Consider the following 19,770-nt stretch of genomic DNA (forward strand, 5'->3'; position numbering starts at 1 on the left):
GAGAGAAGAGGAGAGGAAAGGAAGAGTAGCTAAGCCTAGGCACTGGGACTAGGCCGTCCCTTTCCCCAACATGCCCTCACAGCCCTTGGCCGTCTCCAGCTTCCCCTCCCCCGTCCAACAACACCGGAAACTCTGCTAACTCCTTCAGACAATACCCAGCACCGTGCTTACTTCCACAAATACAAGGCGAGCAGGGTGGGGCAGAGGGGCAGACAGAAGTGGGGGCTGGAGCTGCGTCCACCCCCCCCCCCCGGAGAGCTCCCTTCTCCTACCCCCAGCACCCAGTGTCTCTGGATCGAACCTCCGCTTTCCACCTGCTCTCAAAATAGCGCTTGCTGCCCGCCTCCCTGGTTCCCCTGGCAACAAGCTTCCAGATTGGGAATTATTTCAGGTCTCTAGAGGGATCTAGATTGGGGTTCCCTCCTCATCCTCATAACTCTAAGTTGAACAGTGAGGAAGTAGGGAAGCCTCGCTGGTTCTTTCTGGGGTTCCTTCGCAGCTTCCATAGATTTAGAAGCTAAAGCTTTTGTCCCTCTGTTCCGCCGTAGGCCACAACACCTCCGGTCCTGCGTTAATCAGAAGCAGCTCTTTGCCATGAATCTGGGTGCGGAGGGGGGTGGGTAGACAGGGCAGGAGCCCTCCGTGTAGGCATCTTGGGGAAGGAAGAATTCGTTGCTTGTACTTACAAAATACAGGACTACCCTTAGATGTAGGTGAAGGTCAGGAGTTCTATCTAATCCTTATTCCCCCAACATACACATTGCTGCCATATTCTCTCTTTCTCACTGTGTATCAGTCAGACTAGAAATCTGAGACACGGGGGTCCTAATCCCTAATCCTCTGCTTCAAACTGCAGAGATTTAGAGATTTCAGGCTCCCCCCAGTCAATAGAAAGGGAAGGGGCAAGGGGACCCTGAAGTCCTGAACACCCAGTTCTGCCCAGGAAGATCAGCAGAACAGCTGCAAGGCCAGCAGCTTCCCACCCAGCTCCCCTATTTCCGCCCCCCCATCCCACATACACACAACATTCCTGCTCCTTCTCCACTCAGTTCTCCTGACCCTCAGCAGCTGTTCAGGGAGCTGGGGGATACCCAGCGGACGACAGCTGCAAGGGGAGCCACCCCAGCCTCCCCTCCCCCATATCCCCAGCTAGTCCTGCTTAGGACATATTCTGACTGCCACTACCCCTAGACATGAGGACAGGGAGAAAGGGATCAAGCATCTGGCCCTGGCATTTGGGCCCTGCGGGGGCTCACAGAGGAGAGTGATCCTTATGGATCCAAGGTAAAAAGAATGGATAGAAAGATTAGGGTCAGTGGGCGCTGACTCAGAGTGACATTCAGGGTCCAAACAACTTACTTGGGCAGATGAGGGCCTCCTTGGCTGTGATGCTCTTGTTACAGGCATAGCACATGGTCATGCCCGAAACGGAGATGGTGGTGAAGAGGTGCCCGTTGGTATAGCGGGCGTCCTTGGCTTCCTTCATTTTCTCTTTTTCCCGGGTCTGTAGAAGGGGCGAGAGAGACAGGAAGTAAGGCTGGAGGATGCCAGGGTGCCTGAGGAGTCCAGAGACACAGGCCGAGGGCAGAGGCAAGGGAGCAATGCCTGCCTGAAACACACCACTTCCTGAAGCAGAGCCTGCCGCGCTGTGTCAGAGGCAGCTGTCCAGGAGTGACCAGGCCAGCCCCGAGGGCCGAGTCGGCCCCTGACCTACCTGGCCCCTGCGGCTGGGCTGCCTCCTGTTGCCGCTCATCTCCCCGGCTCTAGACCTCCGCGTCCTCACTCCACCTCCCAGCCCTAGCTCTGCTCGCCCCCGAGCTGCTGTACTCCCTTCTCTGTGCCGGGGGAAGATGCGCAGAGAGGAGGGGAGAGCAGGCGAAGCAGAAGGTGCCAGCTCACCAGCGCTTTCAAATCTATGGGAGTTAGCTCCTCTTATAACCATGACAACCAGTGTTGGAGCCGCTATCTCCGTGGCAGTGGCAGTCACAGTGGGGGGCAGGAGATCCCCTTATTAGATTGGCTGAAGGGGGCAGAATGCCTCCACTGCCACCCCCAACCAGAGGTCAGGGTCCCAAACCTCTGACTCTTCCACATCTGCTCAGCCAAGGTACACGGGGCCCCTCTGTGGGAGGCAGCGTGTCCCCTGCTAACCTCGAGGCAGGAGGAGCCTGGTTTCAGTCTCCGGTCACTTGTCCTCTCTGGGATCTTTAAGAAAGGAAACTGGGCCACCAAGGTCTCATTCCCGGCAGGAAGTCTATTCTGCAGTCTAACTTTTATCCCTCTCATGCTACCCTCCAAGACCTAGGATATCTCCCTTATTCCTCCTCACCCAATTAGTCTAGGAAGTCCTTTCTGGCATCTACCCTCCATCCTCCAGCGGCAATGTCGGTTCCTCCTGCTCTGGTCTCCATCGAGATGGGGCACACTCTCTGGGCCCTTCCACAGAACCTCAGAGGCTGGCATTTCCCATCAGCTTTCTCTTCTCCTGCTTCCCCCGGACCTCTGTAGGTCAAGTGATACTCCCTGACCTCTTTCTGTCCCTTCTCAAGCCCCTGAGCTTTCCCTGAAACTGAGGAGATGAGAAGATGGGACACCATGCTTTCCACCTATTCCAGGACCCTCCTCAGTGGTCACCTCAGATCCCTGATTTTCCCTCCACTCTTAGAGGACTGACAGCAGGAAGAGGAGCTGGCAAGACCACTCCCTCCAAGGATTCCCTGCCTCTCAGAAAGCGAAGAGCGAGATCCTGATGGCTGAGGCTGAGGGTAATGAGCCCCAAGTCAGAGGACACTGTCTGGGGCCCCAGGGCAGTGAAACAAAACTCAGAGGAGAATCCTCAGCCTGGACCTTGGGTGCCCAGTCCTGACTCTCAGCTGAAGCCACACTAGCAGTTAAGAGGTGGGGGAGGGGAAGAGACACACTGGCCTGGTGTGAGCGTAGAAAAGGGAAGTGTGAACGGGCTGAGTCAACAGCACAGGGGCCAGAGGGCACTGGACTACGATGCCCTAGGGTCTCAGGGCTTCCTGGTAGCCCAAGATCCTTCTCTCTCCTGCTTACCCTCAGAAGCTCCAGGTTCATCTGACGATGAGCAGAGCCTAGGTCTTCAGGTCATTTCCCACCCAATCATCCATTTTTCTTTTCTCCTCTCCTCCCATCCTCCTCCTCTTCCTATATCATAGTCTCCTTCCCATCCCCTGGCCTCCCTCCTCTCCCACATGGCCTCCCACCTTGGCTGCCCCTTTTTCACCCTTGCTTCTCTTCTACTGCCCTTGGCCTCTCCCTGCCCTCCTCCTCCTAGACCTTGTCAAGAAAGCTCACCAACTTTTAACTCTAACCTCCCTTTTTCTATTCTGGTACCTACCTATCTGGACCACTAGAAAATTCTCCCTTTAGTCTAACCTCCATCTGCCCTGCTCCAAATTATAGTTCTTTAGGAGATCAAATCCTCCTCTGAATAACAGCCTTTATAGGACCTCAAAGTTCAAGTCCAAATAGCTCTTCTTACTGCCCTATAGTCTGCCTTCTCTTCTCCTCTCCTGCTCTCCCAACCTTCTCTATGACACAAATAAAAAAGTTTGAGGACTTACTATGTTTGAATTAAAAGTAAGCAAGCAAAAAAACGTGAAGATCATATTAAAAGAGCAACATGGGGAGGGGCAAATTAGGGGTATGGGATTAAGAGACACAAACTACCATGTATAAAATAGATAATCAGGGAATTCCCTGGTGGTCCAGTGGTTAGGACTCCACGCTTTCATTGTTGAGGGTGCGGGTTCAATCTCTGGTCAGGGAACTAAGATCCCGCAAGCCACGCAGCGTGGCCAAAAATAAAAACAAAACAAAACAGTAACAGATAAGCAGCAAGGATGTACTATACAGCATGGGGATTTATAACTGTTACCTTGTAATAACTTTAATGGATTATATATAACCTGTAAAAATACTAAAACTAATATAATATCGTAAATCAACTCTACTTCAAAAAATAAAATAAAAAGAGCAACATGTCTGAATCAGGGTCAACTCCCAAATGGGCAGTCCTGCAGATTTGCCCTAGGGCTGCTACAACTCCCACTCCCCTCCCCTGACCTTTTCCCTCTGCCCTCAGGCCTCCAGGAGCTCTCACCTGGCAAAGAAGCGGGGAAAGGGAGGGAGAGAACTAGGGGCAGCCAGAGAACAGGGTCTCTCTGGCATCAACATCCCACAGACGACCCAGCTACTCTGGGCCCAGGCTCCCCCACCTCCCAACACTCACCCTCTCTCCAAGTGACCCTCTCTCTAGGTGGGCCAGCCGTGGGCAGCAGCCACAGCAGCAGCACATCCCAACACGGACACTGCCCAGCAGCAAGCGGCCCTGGCACTGCCTAGCGCTATTGTCCTGGAGGCAGTCCGCACCCGCCCCAGGGCTCAGGCTGGTGAGGCTAGAAGGACACAGGGCCTGCTCACCAGGGGTGCCTGCTCCAGAGACGGAGTGAATGGGCTTGTTTGGTTCTCTGTCCTACTCTTTCCAGATATTCTTAAGATCATCCCAGTTACCCGCCCAACCGCCAGCGGGACAGCCCCTCACCTTCATGGCCCCATCTGTCCACCGAGAAAAGGGGCCATTACTCTGCAATCCACAACACCCACCCCAACACTCAGTGGCCCTTCCTGCTTGGTTCGGTCCTCTACTGTCCAGTGTCCAGAGTCTTGCTTTCTCACAAATCCTCACAGAAAGTCTTTCTTGCTATTGCTACACAATAAATGAATAAAGCACAGGAAAGCACCTAGCACAATGGCTGGTATACAACAGCCACTTAATACATGTTTAGAAAGAAAGGAAGAAAAGAAGGATGGGTGGATGGATAGACACCAAGACAAGGGGTCCCAGCAGCACCCTTGCCTCTACTCTAAGGATCCCCTCATTCCTTATCAGAGCTTCAGAGCTTTCAATCTCCTCCTCTCTCTCTCTTTTTTTTTTTTTCCCTGCTGCACCTCGCACTTGTGCGATCTTAGTTTCCTGACCAGGGATCCAACCTGTGCCCCCTGCAGTGGAAGTACGGAGTCCTAACCACTGGACCACCAGGGAATTCTGGTCTCCTCCTCTCTTGTTTATTCTTTTCTCCCTCCTCCCAGACCTTTTCTCCTGATTCCTCTGAACTTCTTAGGACCAGATGGTATCCTCTGAAAGTCAGAAGAAGACCAACCCAAACTTTCCTTCCACTGTCATCCCAGATCTTGGTCATTTTGGGGAAAGAAAGACTAGGCGAATGGCAGAGGACATTGAGGCTGGTGGCTCAAAGGCTCATAGAACAGAAGCAGTCTCCCCTTTCTCCGTATTTTGTCTCCCAGGCCGAGAGATGAGGAAAACAGTGACATACGTGAAGCCCAAGGAATGCCAAAGCCTGGACTTCGGCTTCCTGTTCCCAGGCGGGCAGCAGAGGATGGCGGAGCCGACCCAGAAGAGTAAGAGCCTCTCCAAGCAAAGTCTAAGCTCTCAGCTGTCCTTGTTCCTCCATTGGGTATGTCCAAACCAAGACCTCTGGAGAAGTCACGTGGTGCTCAGAATGACCTCTGCTCCAGCTGCAAGTGGCAGCAGCCCCTTCCCCAAGGTGGCGCAGCCTCTGTCCAGGCCCTTTGTTTAGGGACCAGAAGGCCCCCGGAGGGTTCCACTGGGTTTCCAGTCATCTGTGGCTTAGGCCCTGGACAGCAGAGGTTCAGAGTCATAGGCTGCAAGGGGCACTGAGTCATGAGGGATGGGCTCTAAGGCTGGGAAAAGAGGAGAGAGAGGGTTCCTGGCGATGGGACTGAGAAGAGGGCTTGGGATGGTCTCAGCCAGGCTCTGCTTCCTTTATGAGCTTCCACAGACAAGATAAAGGCAGGAGGCTAAGGAGAAGGCGGCCAAACGGAAACGCTAACGCCAAAGCCAGAAACATAACACAAAAAGACATCACTGAACACACAAAGGCACTTAATAAACGCTTGCCTGATGAATGAAGATGAGACACCGGACAATGGGGGTGGGCACACTGGTGAAGCAGAAGAGGGGTGCTAAGGACCATAGGGAATAAAGTCGGGCTACCCTCAGACCCAGGGATCCTGGACCCCACCCTAGCCCCCCCTCCACCCGGCCACACCTGTCGGGTCAGGAGAGAAAGACAAGCAGAGACGGAGGGGGGAGTGATGCAAACAGACGGGCATTTGTGCAGGCGAACAATAGCTGTGCCAGGACTCCCTGCCCTCCTGGCACAGGGCAGGCCGGCTGAGTTGGGAGGGGGGCAGCTGCTGCCTGCAGCCCCTCCCCCACCCTCCCCCAAGGAGACATAAACAAACCCAGAAGGGTCCAGCCAGTTCCTCTCAGCCATTTCTCTGACCAGCTCCAGGAACCATGACCAATCTGCTCCCTCAAGCGCCTAGATGATACTTCAAAGCACAGACTGAAGCTAAGAATGGAACTACTTCCTCGCATCCAGAGTGCAGTGAGCCCCCTACTTTGGTGACCATAATTCAAAACAGTGACACAGAGCATCTGGGGACAGGCAGACCGACACAGACACACACGCACACCAACATACAGGTCATGTGCACGCATGGGATTCATTTCTTCAGATCTGTCCCCTCCCCGACTCCAAGCTCAGGGTTCCGGGGAAGTCAGAGGGACTGAGATTGGACCCCTCCTTAAATCCCTCGGGCAGCCCTGGCAGGTCCTTCTCTAGGCAGCATCCAACCCCCTGCAGTCACTCAGTGACTTCCTTAAGCTTTTGGCTCCCTTCCCCCATCCTTGCTTCTCCCCCTCCCCTCAGCTCTTTCCCTAACCTCCAAGAAAGGCCCCTAGAATCTTCTCCTATTCCCCCAAAAGTCTCAGCCTCCCGGGAGACCCCCAATTCAACTTCCCCCCCAACCTGACAGCACTCTCAGCTCCCTCCAGGGCTCCCCCAGCCCTCTTCTCCGGCTCCAGTTCTAGTCCTGCACACAAAGCCAGCCACCTCTCCAACACTCAGAACAAAGAAACAGTCTCTCTCCTCTCTCCCCACCACACTCCAAATCTGGGGTCCTTGAGATTCCAGGGAGACCTCCCTAGCCTCCAGGGCCATCCCTGATCCTCTGGCCCCTGCCCCCTCTTAGGCAGGAAAGGACCCTTTGTTCTGAGAGAGGAGACAGTTAGGGTTTGGGGGGGAGGAGGGAGGGAGGAACAGGGGATGAAAGAGAGAAAGGGACCTCTGGGGTTTGGGGCCTATGGAGGTAGGAAGTAGAGCAGAGAGAATGAGGGGGTGGAGGACTGAAGATAGCCTGAAAGAATAGAAATGGAGTGAAAAGAGAGAGGAGGCATGAGGAGGGGGAGCTGCACAGAAAGATTCTAGGAGGGTGGGAAGGAGAAAGGGACAGGTTCGACTTAAATTCCTCCTACTTCAAGGAGGTCCCGCGGAGGAAGGCAAGGAATGGGGTGGGGGGGGGATCAGGACATAGCTCTGAACCATCCCCCCACATAGGTAGCAGGGGAGACCATCTTCCTCAAATTATCTCGTTTCCAGCGGCCCCCCTCTACTTCCCACCGCAGTATAAAAAGAAAGGAGACAGCTGGTGTGCTTGGGGGAGGGGGAAGAGGGGATCCAGGGTTTGTTGGCTAAGAATCAACTCCCCCCTTCTGTAACCACAGCTTTCCGGAGGTGGCCCTCCCCTTCCGACCAGCCCAAACTGACAACCAACCTCCTCCAGTGGCCTCTCTGCCCTCTCAGATCTACCCACTCACCCCCTCACATCCCCACCCCCAGTCAGATTCCCAAACCCCCCAAAACCAAGGCCAGCCCCAGGACAGAAAAAGCCAAGCTTCTAGATTCCCAGTCCCCCCAACTACCAAAAAAAAAAAAAAAAAAAAAAAGGCATGAGGACCCAGGTATCTGGCTCCCCAACTCCTCCCAGTAACGGAAAAAGGACCCGAGTATCTACCTTCCCAGAACCCCTGTCTATAGCCCCTCTCCAGGTCTGCCCCTCGCCGGTGCCCCCATGGCTTTCCCTTTTAGGGTGGAACCAAATTTCCGTGGTTTCAAAAAACCTCTCCACCCCCCTTGGCTCTGCTCCAGGGTCTCAGCTCAAACGGTTGAAAAATAAACAGACTTTCATAGCTGGGGCCTGGCCTGGCGCAGGGTTGAGAAGAGCCTGTCTGCCACCCCACTGTTCCACTGCACTTCAGCCATCTCTCCTCTGACCCTCTGTTTGTCTTAAGCCCTACCCAAATCCTCAGTTGCTTTCCTGTTAGCAGAACCTTATCCCAACCCCCTAAGGAAAAGTTCCAGGATGGAACCTCTCCCAACTTAGCCTCTAGATAGGTAGCCAGGCTAGGAGCTAGGAGGGAAGTGTGGGAAGGGGTTTCCACCATCTCTGAGGACTCCAAAAGGGTACTGCTCCCATGCCTGAAGAAGGTGATGGTGATCAGCATAGGCTGCGTGCCAGGGCAGGACACTGGGATTGGAAAGAGGCCAGAGGTTAAACCAGCTATGGACCGGGTCTTGGCCTTTCCCATAATGGGTACAGTGTGGGTGCCTTGAGCAGCTGGGAGGTGCTGTCTGCATGCACCACCTTCCTCCCAGCTCTCATTTATTCACCTACAAGTCAGCTTCATCATTTCTTGGGGGCTGAGGTGTGGAGAGGTCATGGCCTTTGGGAGTGGGCCTGGGTACAAAGGCAGAAATAAAGGATACTTGGAAAGGAGTGGCCAAGAGCTCAAGATAGGGGTGGGGGCTAGGGTAATTATACATCCAGACTCTTGAAATGGCAGGTGAACAGTCCCAAGATTAAGAGTTAAGAGAGCTGGGGTGGGGAGGAGGGACGAGGGCACAGTGCCAAGTGGGTCAGCCTAAAGGTTTCAGGTTGTTTCAGGCTGCAAGGACAAGGAGCTTGGAAGCTGGTGGGGCAAAAAGGGATGGGGGGACCCTCTGTGTTTCAGGAACAGGGGTGCTCTGGGCCCCAAGGATGGAAGAAAGGATCCTAGCTACACAAAGACCTCTGCTCCCTTCACCTGAGGGTGATGCCTTGGGGGGAAGTGAGCCGTCCCTAAGCTGTCCTGACCCCAGTCACCCGCCCACCAGAGAGAAGAACTGAATCACAGCTGGAAAGTCCATCTGCGAGGAGAGGAGGAGCTGACTTTTGTCTCGGAGGGGTGGTGATGGTGGTGGTGATGGTGGGAGGAAGCCGGGAAACCACCCCCTCCCACCCCCTCCGCCGGATGGCGGGGACAAAGAGGGAACGACCAAGCCAGCGACGGCAGAGTGGGGGGATACCGAGAGCAACCCGGTGGGACCCTGGCGGAGGGGGTTCCGGAGAGCTTTCGCCGCCCCCACCCCCCGACACACACACCTTCCTCTTCCCGCTCTGTCCCTTACCGGAGCAACTTTCTTTCACGCGGCCCAAAACACCCGGTCCCGCCAGATCGGAAGCCCCTAAACCCCAGGTCCGCTGGCTCCCGGGATCCCGGCAGAGAATCTGCGCGGAGCTGGAGGCGCGGGTCGCGTCTACTGCTCCCCCAGCCCCCTCCCCACTCACTCACAGTCCCCACCCACCCCGTCCCGCCGCGTTCCCGGCCGACGCTCCGCCCGATTTTGGCGCCCAGAAAGCAGGCGGGGAGACCCGGGGGCGCTGCGGGTGCCGGGGATCGAAGGGCGTCCTGAGGACCGCGGGCGAGAGGGACAGGGGTTTCAGAGCCCACCTTGCTGGCCAGCTCTTTGCTCCGGTCGATCCGCGCCCGTGTGAGGGATTCGATCCGAGACATAATCCGGTGGGGGGGGGGGAGCCCAGGAGGACGCGGCGCGGACCCTGGCGTCCGGCTGTTTTGGGGGGAGGGCGGGGGAAGGGTCCGACCCGCACGCGTCGGTGTTGGGGACAGGAAGTCTGACTCCCCTCGCCCGGCACCCAGCACCAGTTCCTCAAACCCGAGTCTCCACCCCCGCCCGAGCTCAGGAAGGGGGGAGGCGGGGCGGAGGGAGGGCGGGTGCCGAGCGCCGGACGGGACGCCTCGGTCCGTGGAGGGGCGGCTGGCACGAGTACAGGGGGCCGTGGACTAGCTTGCAGGGCCCCTCTGCCTGTTTGCCCTCCAGCGCCGGGCGCCTCTAACCCCAGACGCCCGCCTCCTGGCTTCGGTTTTCCTAAAACCCACCCTGGCCCGCCTCGCAGCCCTCACCCCACCCCTGGTCTTCCCTTTCCCCTCCTCCTCCCCCTCCGCAGTCCATCAGTCTAGAAAGACCCGCGGGCCGGAGGATTCCAGCCGCCCCCAGCTCTCCAGGGAACCCGGGACCAGTTCCTTCCTGGCCTTCGGGGCCCATCAAAACAGGCCAGAGCCGCCGACCCCTTTTACGATTGGGGGCAGGCGTGGGGAGAGGGCGGAGAAATCAAAGGGGAACTAAAGGGTGGATCTTTAGAGGGCCTGAAAGGGAAGATTCACTCCTGGAGGTTGAAGAATCTGAGAGGAGAGCATTCTTCCACAAGCCCCCAACTCTCTGGGGCCTTACAAGACCGCCCTCGGCCCATCCTCTTCCCTCCTACCTCTGCCTCCGATGACTACTGGGGTGGTGGAGGGGAGGAATTTGCCACTGTTACAGAAGACTAAAAAGCTGAGGAAGTCCTTCCTTGTGTCTAACCCCAGTTCCCTCTGTTGCAAGTTAGGCCAGAACCAAAAGACCAGCAACCAGCCTTCCCCAGTCAGGGACAGTTGGAGTTTGGCCAGTCTCTCCACAAGAAGAAGGGGTGGAGTGGGACATTCTTTCTGGACACTTTGCCCCAGCCTGAGGCAACCTCCACCTTTTGGGGAAAATTCCTCCTCCACTCTAATTATAATCACTCACATTGAAGTTCATTTCTGCCTCTCAGGGTCTCCCATGTCTCTGGGAGAAAGAGAAGTATAGAGGGTCCTGGGACAGAGCATCTTATGTTTGCAGGGTCCTGCCTGATTTCTGGTCCCCAAAGGTGTGGAGGAAGGAGGGAGGGAGAGGAGGCCCAACCCAGACCCAGCGGCTCCCTGCCCGGTTTCAGCAGTAGGGCCTGGCTGCAGGTTTCAAGCCCAGCTCAGCACTCTTGTAGGTGCCAATTTTAGCCTCTGCCACTATTTTGGGCTCCACTGCCTTACCACTGGCTGAGCTAGTTGGGCTCCTCACCACCACACTGCTCCTCTGGCTTCCCCTCCTGCCTAGCAACTCCTTCACCTCCTTCTTCACCCATTCCCCTGTTTAGGATCCTTATATAGCAAAGACCAGAAAAAAAGGAGAGAAAATAACCATGCCCAGCTCTAGGCTGGATGGAAATTAGAAAGCAGAAAGGACTTTCCCAGGGCCATGAGGGAGGCTGACTTCTCCAGGCTTGTACCTGCAGGGGAGACCTACAGGAAGGCCCTAGGAACTCCCCCAAACCAGCAGTCTTGAGGTTCCTGGGCCCAGAACCCCAGACTTACCTCCCCCCAGTGGGCAGCCAGGGCTGAGGAATGTACTAAATTTAAAAACAGACCGCCAGAAGCCAGAATCCTGGCCTCAGGGCTCCACCCACTAGGGGCCCTGAGACAAGGGGTAGGCTGAGACCTCGGCTTTTCTCCCAGGCCTGGGGTGGGAGGGTGTTTCAAGCTAAGGATGGAATCTTAAAGGGCCAAACTCCAGTCTGGATACCCAATAATCCCAGGACCTGAATCCCAGAGTTATCTGAAGGATCTCAGTCCCCAAACTCAACGTAGACGGTCTCTATGAAAGGAGAGGACTTAATCTTCCAACCCTCTTCTGTCTCCTACCCCAATCTTCAATATACTTTCCACCGATCTGCTCTTTGTTACCCTGCCTCTCACCCTATGCCCTCTTCTTCCTCTTAAGAGATGAGTAGTAAGGAAGGGGACTTGCGGGGTGGGTAAAGGAAACCGGTCTACCTTTAAGAACACCTGTGCTTTCAGTGAGCTAGGCCTGCAGCTTGACTTAATTTCCATTTTCTGTATCCTCTGGAACAGTGAACCCTTTTCCTTTCTCCTTGGCATCCCCTGCCCCTTCCAAACCATTTTCATCCCAATCCCTGCTCCTCCTATCCAGTGATGCCGCCCAGATTTTCAGAAATTGTATTTTTAGATACACAAAAACAAAAGCCAACCCTAATTTCCGCCAGAATCTAAAAGTAGCCACCACTTTCTTTAGCTCCTTTAACTTGACAGATATGTCCCCCACATTTCAGGAGTAGGGAGGCCATCCCAGGGAAGAATCTGGTTGTCAGGATCTTGGCCAGTACGTGAGCAGAGAAAGCCACAGGGATACCTGGGCCCAAGTCCTACAGCGCCCAGGAGGAGGTTTGCTTTTCTTCTCATTACTTTGGACCCTGTGTATTCTGGGAGCAGATGATTAAGGCATTATTGACTCCAATGGCCATCCATCAGAAATGGTGGAAGAAGCGAAGAGAGGGGATAAACTGTTAACGTAGGTTTACTGACAGAAGCAGAGACAACAATATATAGTCAAGGCTCTAGGTTTGTAATACAGCTCCACCTTTTGCCAACTGTGGGATCTTGGGCAAGTAACCTAGTCTCTAAGTTATCTTGTCTATGAAACAGAGATTAAGGGGCTTCCCTGGTGGTGCAGTGGTTAAGAATCCACCTGCCAATGCAGGGGACATGGGTTCGAGCCCTGGTCCGGGAAGATCCCACATCTGCGGAGCAACTAAGCCCGTGCGCTACAACTACTGAGCCTGTGCTCTAGAGCCTGCGAGACACAGCTACTGAAGCCCGCACACCTAGAGCCCATGCTCTGCAACAAGAGAAGCCACTGCAGTGAGAAGCCTGCGCACCTCAATGAAGAGTAGCCCCGGCTCGCCACGACTAGAGAAAGCCCGCGCATGGCCAAGAAGACCCAATGCAGCCAAAAATAAACAAATAAGTTATTAATTAATTTTAAAAATAATAACAAATGTAAATAAGAGCTTTAAAAACAAAACACAGAGATTAAAATATTTATCTTTGCCAGAGTGTTATAAGAATTAAATGAGATGACCTCTGGAAAAGTGTTTTGTCAACTCTACAATGCTAGTCAAATAGGAAGGAATAAGCTACTTCCTTCTCTCACTGCTTGACTGAGCTTCTCTCCACCCCCACCCCTGGTGTTTACCAGCTAATGGCCCCTATCCTGAGCTGGGAGGAGGGGGAAGAAGAGATTTAGTGACTCAAGCACACACATTCATGAGGGTGGAAGCAAGATGGACCAGGAGATGACAGAGAGGGAAACAGGAAGACAGAACAAGAGTCCTAGTAAGGAAAGGCGACTGGGACGATGTCCTGACGATGCTAGCTCTTTTCTGCTAGCTGTCTGGGCTTCAGTCTCTGCCCACTTTCTCCTTCATCCCCTCACCAAACTGCTAGGCCAAGGGCGGGCAAATGCAGACCAACTGGGATCTGGATGGCCCCTAGACAGCACCGACTTCCTCTACCATTCCCACCGCAGGAAAAGAGCGTGATTCTGCTGTCAGACTCTCCTACCCTGAACAGAGAGGCTGTGGGGAGAGGGAGTCAGACCCAAGGTCTGGGTGTTGGCTTTGTTCTCTAGAGAGCTCTGCTCCCCTCCACGGGAGAGAAGAAGCCTCACTGTGCCCACCTCGCCCTGCTCTCAGACTGCCTGATCTCATGCTTCAGCTCCCCGCCTGCGGCCTGCAACGAGAAGGAGCTGAGAACCTGATTCTTTTTCTGCCCTCCCTGCCCACCCAGAGGAAGGAGAATCCTGGCTGAAAGGCTGGCAGAGAAGAGAGCGCTGGCATTGCCGGCGGGGCCAGGAGGAGCCCAGGTAACCTTACTGGGTGAGAATCCCGTGGTGCTTCCAGGTGAATCTGATGATGTCTTGCCTGGAGTTTCTCTCAATGTTCAGGAGCCACCCCGGTGGGAAAGTACATGCATGCTTGGGGAAGCCAGGAGAGGAAAAGGGGGGAATGGCTCATTCTGCCAGTAAATGAAGAGAGTGGAAATGAATTCAAGCAGCAGGCAGAGCTCCTAGTTTCACCGGAGCCGGGGGATGGTAATAAGGAAGAGAGCAACGTGCCTTCACCTTCCTGGGGTTGGAACTGCACGTGGCCCCACTGGTACGGTGTGCATGCGCTTCCACAATCATACACTTTCCTGGCTTCCACTCTGCCTATGGTCTGTCTCATTTCAACTCCTTCAGCTGCCATATCCACCCATAAAATTATGAGTGTAAAAGCACTTTGCAAACCCGAATACTCTCTGAAGAAGTAAAAAGTATTGCTGTAATTATTATGATTATTATGCCCGATGGTTAAGATCTCGGCTGCCCACCTCTCAGCTATGTGGGGTCTCCAGAGAGGGAGGGCTAGGCCACTCCTCAGCTTCTGAGGCTCCTGGCCCATCTCCCCTTCCAGCTGTCTACAGCTGGCTGCTAAGCTGGAGACACAGGGAAAGCAGAGGAAAGGTGATTTACTGGGACAGAAGGAGGGAGACTGGGAGATATACCATGTTCCCTTAAAACTTGAACCATTACCCTGAGTCTCTGCCTAGTAGGGGAAGCTGGGGAGGGGAGCAGAGAGGGAGGGGGAGGGGAGCGGACGGTGAGGTGGAGGGGAAGGGAACTGGGGAGGGCAGTGGGTCCCGGGCCTCCTGCTTCCCCAACTCCTACCTTGGCCTTTCCGGTCATGCCCAAGATGAAGCTGAGGGTCCGTCGCAGGGAGGAGCCTGCCCAGGTGCCTGAGCCCCCTTCCAGTTGGCTGCAGCTGCAGAGAGAAAAAGAAGAGGTGAAGAGATGGAGACGGAGCTGGAAAAGAACAAGATACTCCCAGAGATATGGTGGATGAAGTGCCATGACCAGGGGAGAGAGGATGGGGAGATCCGGGGGAAAGACTGAGAGAAGGGTGAGGAAGAGAGAGGAAGGACTCGGGAGAAAGAGGCTCCCACTCCCCTACCTCCTGGGATTTCCTAGATATGGTCACTACAGTTTCCCAGGCCCTTCTATTTATGAGGAAAACTCCAGGCTCCTCCCAGATAAATACAGACTCCCCCTTCCTACCTAATCCAGGCCCAATCTCCTCTTTCATGCTGCTTCCCAACGGAAATGATACGGGGAGGGGGGCTCTCCAAGGGGACGTTTTCCCCTCACAAAACAAGAGTCCTGTGTACGACCCTCCCTGCTGTTTGGAAAGGGCCTCTGGGCCTAACGCCAATAAGGACTGAATTTCCTGGGATTTCATCAGCCCCATCCCATGAGCTAATCCCAAACCCAGAGCCAGGAGGATGTGTCAGCTAGAGATTTTCAGGACCACAAATCAGAGCTTGATATCTTAAAGGGCCCATTACTAGCTCACACACCCACACTGTCTTAGAGGGCTGACCCACTCTAATCAGGCTTCAGCTGTAGGAGCCAAATAAACAGGTGCTGATTTTGCGTGCTTATTTACATAGATACTATGTAAATTTCCCAGCCTCCACCTCGATTCCTGAACAATATGCCTTCAGCCCCTGCCCTCTCCCCTTGGGGCGCTACAGCCCGTGCCCAGCTCTCCTCAGGGCCACTCCCCATTGGCCGATTATCTCAGCTATCCAAAGCTGATCCATGGTCCTTGGTCACCGTCTCTCCCTAAGATTGTGCAGCAGCCAATCTGCCTGCTCACTTTTCTGACACTGACAACAGCAGTCAACCTCCACTCTCTTATTTAACAGACACCCTGGGGTCTATATACTCCTTTTCTTTCCCTGATTTCTTCTTCATCCCATGGAGCTACCGGGAACCTTCTTAGCCTTCCCCAGCCAATGAGAAGAAGGGGAATTCTATGCAGCGCAGGTAGAAGGATATTTGGAGGTCTTTCATAAGAAACGTTCAGGGGAACAATGTTTCAGGAAACAGAGACCCTTGGGGCTACAAAACCCAGGGCCCAGTCCCATTGTCCCTCCCCCATCTAGGGCTTTGAAGGGCTCTGTGTCCCCCAAACTCACCTTTGGCTGAGGTCAGCGGCAGAGGACTGGGACAAATTCCCTGCCAACACAAAAGGAGACGTGAGGTGTCCAGCTAAAGCCAGACAAAGGCGCCCAGGGCTGCCTCCCCAACCCCCTCCACCTGGATCAGGTTCCCAAGCTGCAGGTGCTTGTGACGCCATTCCTGAAGGCGGGCACTGGGGAGTAGGGAAGGAGGGCGGTGTCTGAGCAGAGCAGAGCTGAAGAACTTAGGAGCCAGGGTAACAGAGCACCGGCGTTGTGTGGAGAGGGGGCTGAGAGGCCAATGTCTCAGTTCCTTTTCAGTGAATGGCGAGGGCAGAGGGTTCACTCTGAGCTCGCAATGCCTCTTCTTGATGACAAGGTATGTTGCGGATAACTGTCCTCCATCTCTGGTGACAGGGGAAGCTAAAGAGCCTCTCTCTGTCCTATGTCCTCCTTCATTGGAAGGAGAGCCTCAGAATACCAAAGTCCTGAATTCGGATCTCTCATTTGAATAAAGGCATTTTGGGGTTTCCAAGGGTGTGTGGTTAAACATAATGCAGGACATCTGGACCCTAAACAGCTGGCTCTGAGGAGTGGGGTGAGACAGGCAGAGGAAGTGGCCACCACTGCTTTGCTCCCCACTTTTACTCACCAGCTGGATCTGAGCAGCCCAAGAAGTAATTGATGCCACTCATGGATACAGACTTGGAAAGCATGCCAGTGGCCGAGTGGTCCAAAAGGCCAGCAGGTGGGTGACAGGAACGCTGACCCTAGAATCATGTTAAGAATCCTCATGCAAAGGTCAGGCTTCATCCATCTTCCCCCCCAGGCTCTTCACTTTCCCACAGCAAAGCCCTTCTTCAAGGCCTTCAGGCCTTCTACCCCTCCCCACTACCCATATCTGGAACATTCCACTTGAAATAGTTGAGAAGTTATTCCTGCTATTTAGCAGTCATCACTCTGTTGCAACTCAAACCCAGGCTGCCTTAATATAGAAAATATCTTCGAAAAGATTTACCCTGAATCGTTTCCAGAGATGACAAACTCAATATATAGAGGTCAGGCAGGTAATGAAAAAACAAACACACACACAGAAAAACTGGGGCAGTGTGGGTTTAAAACAATAGGGAGTAGAAATATTCATAAACCCCACACCCAATCTTTCGAAAATCGCTTTTTTTTCTCAAGCCTACATGGAGCATTACAAAAACTGGCTACGTATCAGTCCATAAGGCAAAATTCAACACATTTCAGATAACCTCTATCAGAGAGATCATAGGAAACAACCCAGAAATCCCTTTTCAGTAGCTTGGATAAACAATCTGAGGTATATTTATATATAGAAGCATTATTCAACATTAAAAATGGGGCTTCCCTGGTGGCGCAGCGGTTAAGAATCCACCTGCCAATGCAGGGGACACGGGTTCGAGCCCTGGTCCGGGAGGATCCCACATGCCGCGGAGCAACTAAGCCCACGTGCCGCAACTGCTGAGCCTGCGCTCTGGAGCCCGTGAGCCTCAACTACTGAAGCCTGCGTGCCTAGAGCCCATGCTCCACAACAAGAGAAGCCACCGTGATGAGAGGCCCGCGCACTGCAGTGAAGAGAGGCCCCCGCTTGCTGCAACTAGAGAAAGCCCGCGTGCAGCAACAAAGACCCAACTCAGCCAAAAAAAAAAAAAAATCCACAACATTAAAAATGAACAAACTACAGTTCACCCAAAAATATGGATGAATCTCATGAAAGAACGAAGACACAAAAGATTTATATACTTTGTGGTTACTTTCATATAAAGTTTAAAACAGGCAAAACTAATTGATATTGTTTAGAGATACACATAAAGGTGGTAAATCTATAGGGAAAATCGATCTCAAAAGTCAAGAAAGTGGTCCTCTCTGCCAGGAGGGAGAGGGCTATGAATGGGGAGGGACACGGGGGGCTTCTGGGTTTTGGTGGTACTCTATTTTTTTTTAACCTGGAGTAGTTACATGGTTGTTTGCTTCCTAATTATGCATTACGTTGTACATATAAGTTTTATACACTTCTCTATATCTATGTTATATTTCAAATTTTTATTTAAGTTTTAAAAAAATCTGCATAGATTTAGAAATTTTAGGGGGCTTCCCTGGTGGCGCAGTGGTTGAGACTCTGCCTGCCAATGCAGGGGACATGGGTTCAAGCCCTGGTCTGGGAAGATCCCACATGCCGCGGAGCAACTAGGCCCATGAGCCACAATTACTGAGCCTGCGCGTCTGGAGCCTGTGCTCCACAATGAGAGAGGCCGCGATAGTGAGAGGCCCGCGCACCGCGATGAAGAGTGGCCCCCGCTTGCCACAACTAGAGAAAGCCCTCGCACAGAAACGAAGACCCAACACAGCCATAAATAAATAAATAAATAAATTTAATACTTGCTACTCTAACTAGCTCCTCTGACATCTCTCTGTATTCACTATAAAAAAAAGAAAAGACATTTTAAAACACCCTTCTAAATAAACTTACTGGTCAAAGAAGAAATCATTATGGGAATTTAAAGATATTTTATAACAACAATAATGAAAATACTACTCAACAAAACTTGTGGGAGATGGCCAAAATGTATCTCAAGGATAATTTGTCGATTTAAAATGCTTAACTGAAAAATTTTTGAACTGAAAATTAATGAGCTATGCCAGCTTAAAAGGTTAGAAAAAGAACCACAAAACAAACCCAAAGTAAATAGAAGAAAGGATATGACAAAGATAAAAGCAGAAATCAATGAAGTAGTAACAAATGAAATAGGATCAATAAAGCCAAGAGTTGATTTTAGGAACAGGCAAATAAAATAGACAAACCTTTGATAAGGGTGATGCACAAATAAAAGTAGAATGAAAGAGTGGACCTAACTACAGAAACAGTAGTGACTAGAAAGATAATGCTATCTACAACTTAATGCCAGTAATTTTGAAAATGCAAACAAAATAGATAAATTCTTTAAAAAAACAAACAAAATATATATAACTTACCAAAACTGAATCTAGAAGAAATAGAAAGTCTGAATGGTCCTATTAAAGAAATGGAATCAGTAGTTAATCTTTCTATAAACAAAACAAAACACACCAGGCCAAAACAGTTTTATAGTCAAGGAACAGAGCTTTCAAGGAATAGATCACTGAAATCTTATACAAACTCTTCCAAAGAATAGAAAACAAAACCAAAAACTTTCCAACTCTTTCTATAAGGCAAGTATAACCTTGATTCTTTTTTTTTTTTAATTTTTATTTATTTTATTTATTTATGGCTTTGTTGGGTCTTCATTTCTGTGCGAGGGCCTTCTCTAGCTGTGGCAAGCGGGGGCCACTCTTCATCGCTGCGCGCGGGCCTCTCACCATCACGGCCTCTCTTGTTGCGGATCACAGGCTCCAGACGCGCAGGCTCAGTAATTGTGGCTCATGGGCCTAGTTGCTCCGCGGCATGTGGGATCGTCCCAGACCAGGGCTCGAACCCGTGTCCCCTGCATTGGCAGGCAGACTCTCAACCACTGCGCCACCAGGGAAGCCCCAACCTTGATTCTTAAACTACACACAGACCATATGACAAAGGAAAATTATGGCTCAATCTCTCTTATGAAAAGTACAAAAATTCCAAACAAAATATTAGCAAACTGTAATAGATTTTAAGTAGCCACAAATTATTTGCAGCTCCTACAATCAAGAAGGAGTCTATTTCTTCACTCAGTCACAGGCTGGCCTGTGACTTATTACGATGAATAGAATGTGGCAGAAGTAGCATGATGTGATTTTTTGAGCCTACACCTCAAGAAAACTTAAAGCTTCCACTCATGCCCACTTGGAATGCTATTGCCACGTGAACCAGTCCAAGCCTAAGCCTTCTGGAG

At 52.4% G+C, this 19,770-nt stretch overlaps 1 protein-coding gene across 10 annotated transcripts in view; it reads right to left on the reverse strand.

Annotated features, from left to right (window-relative positions):
* ARHGEF2 (Rho/Rac guanine nucleotide exchange factor 2) overlaps positions 1-16,668 on the reverse strand; it is a 32,772-nt gene extending 16,104 nt beyond the window's left edge. For 2 of the 10 annotated variants that reach the window (XM_036861049.1, XM_036861021.1), the window contains exons 1-2: positions 13,774-13,792; positions 1,360-1,504 (exon numbers count right to left, since the gene is read on the reverse strand). In XM_036861049.1, the coding sequence (XP_036716944.1) occupies positions 1,360-1,407 (48 nt within the window). In that variant the 5' untranslated portion in view covers positions 1,408-1,504; positions 13,774-13,792. Of the gene's footprint in view, positions 1-1,359; positions 1,505-1,714; positions 1,737-9,359; positions 9,444-9,682; positions 9,934-13,773; positions 13,793-14,606; positions 14,701-14,889; positions 14,935-14,993; positions 15,137-15,916; positions 15,957-16,550 lie in introns of those variants that run through there. The other 8 variants (XM_036860964.1, XM_036860991.1, XM_036861002.1 and 5 more) reach the window with 8 other exon arrangements.
* Positions 16,669-19,770: the final 3,102 nt, after the last annotated feature.

The sequence above is a fragment of the Balaenoptera musculus genome, chromosome 1, assembly GCF_009873245.2.
Source record: "Balaenoptera musculus isolate JJ_BM4_2016_0621 chromosome 1, mBalMus1.pri.v3, whole genome shotgun sequence".
NCBI lineage: Eukaryota > Metazoa > Chordata > Mammalia > Artiodactyla > Balaenopteridae > Balaenoptera > Balaenoptera musculus.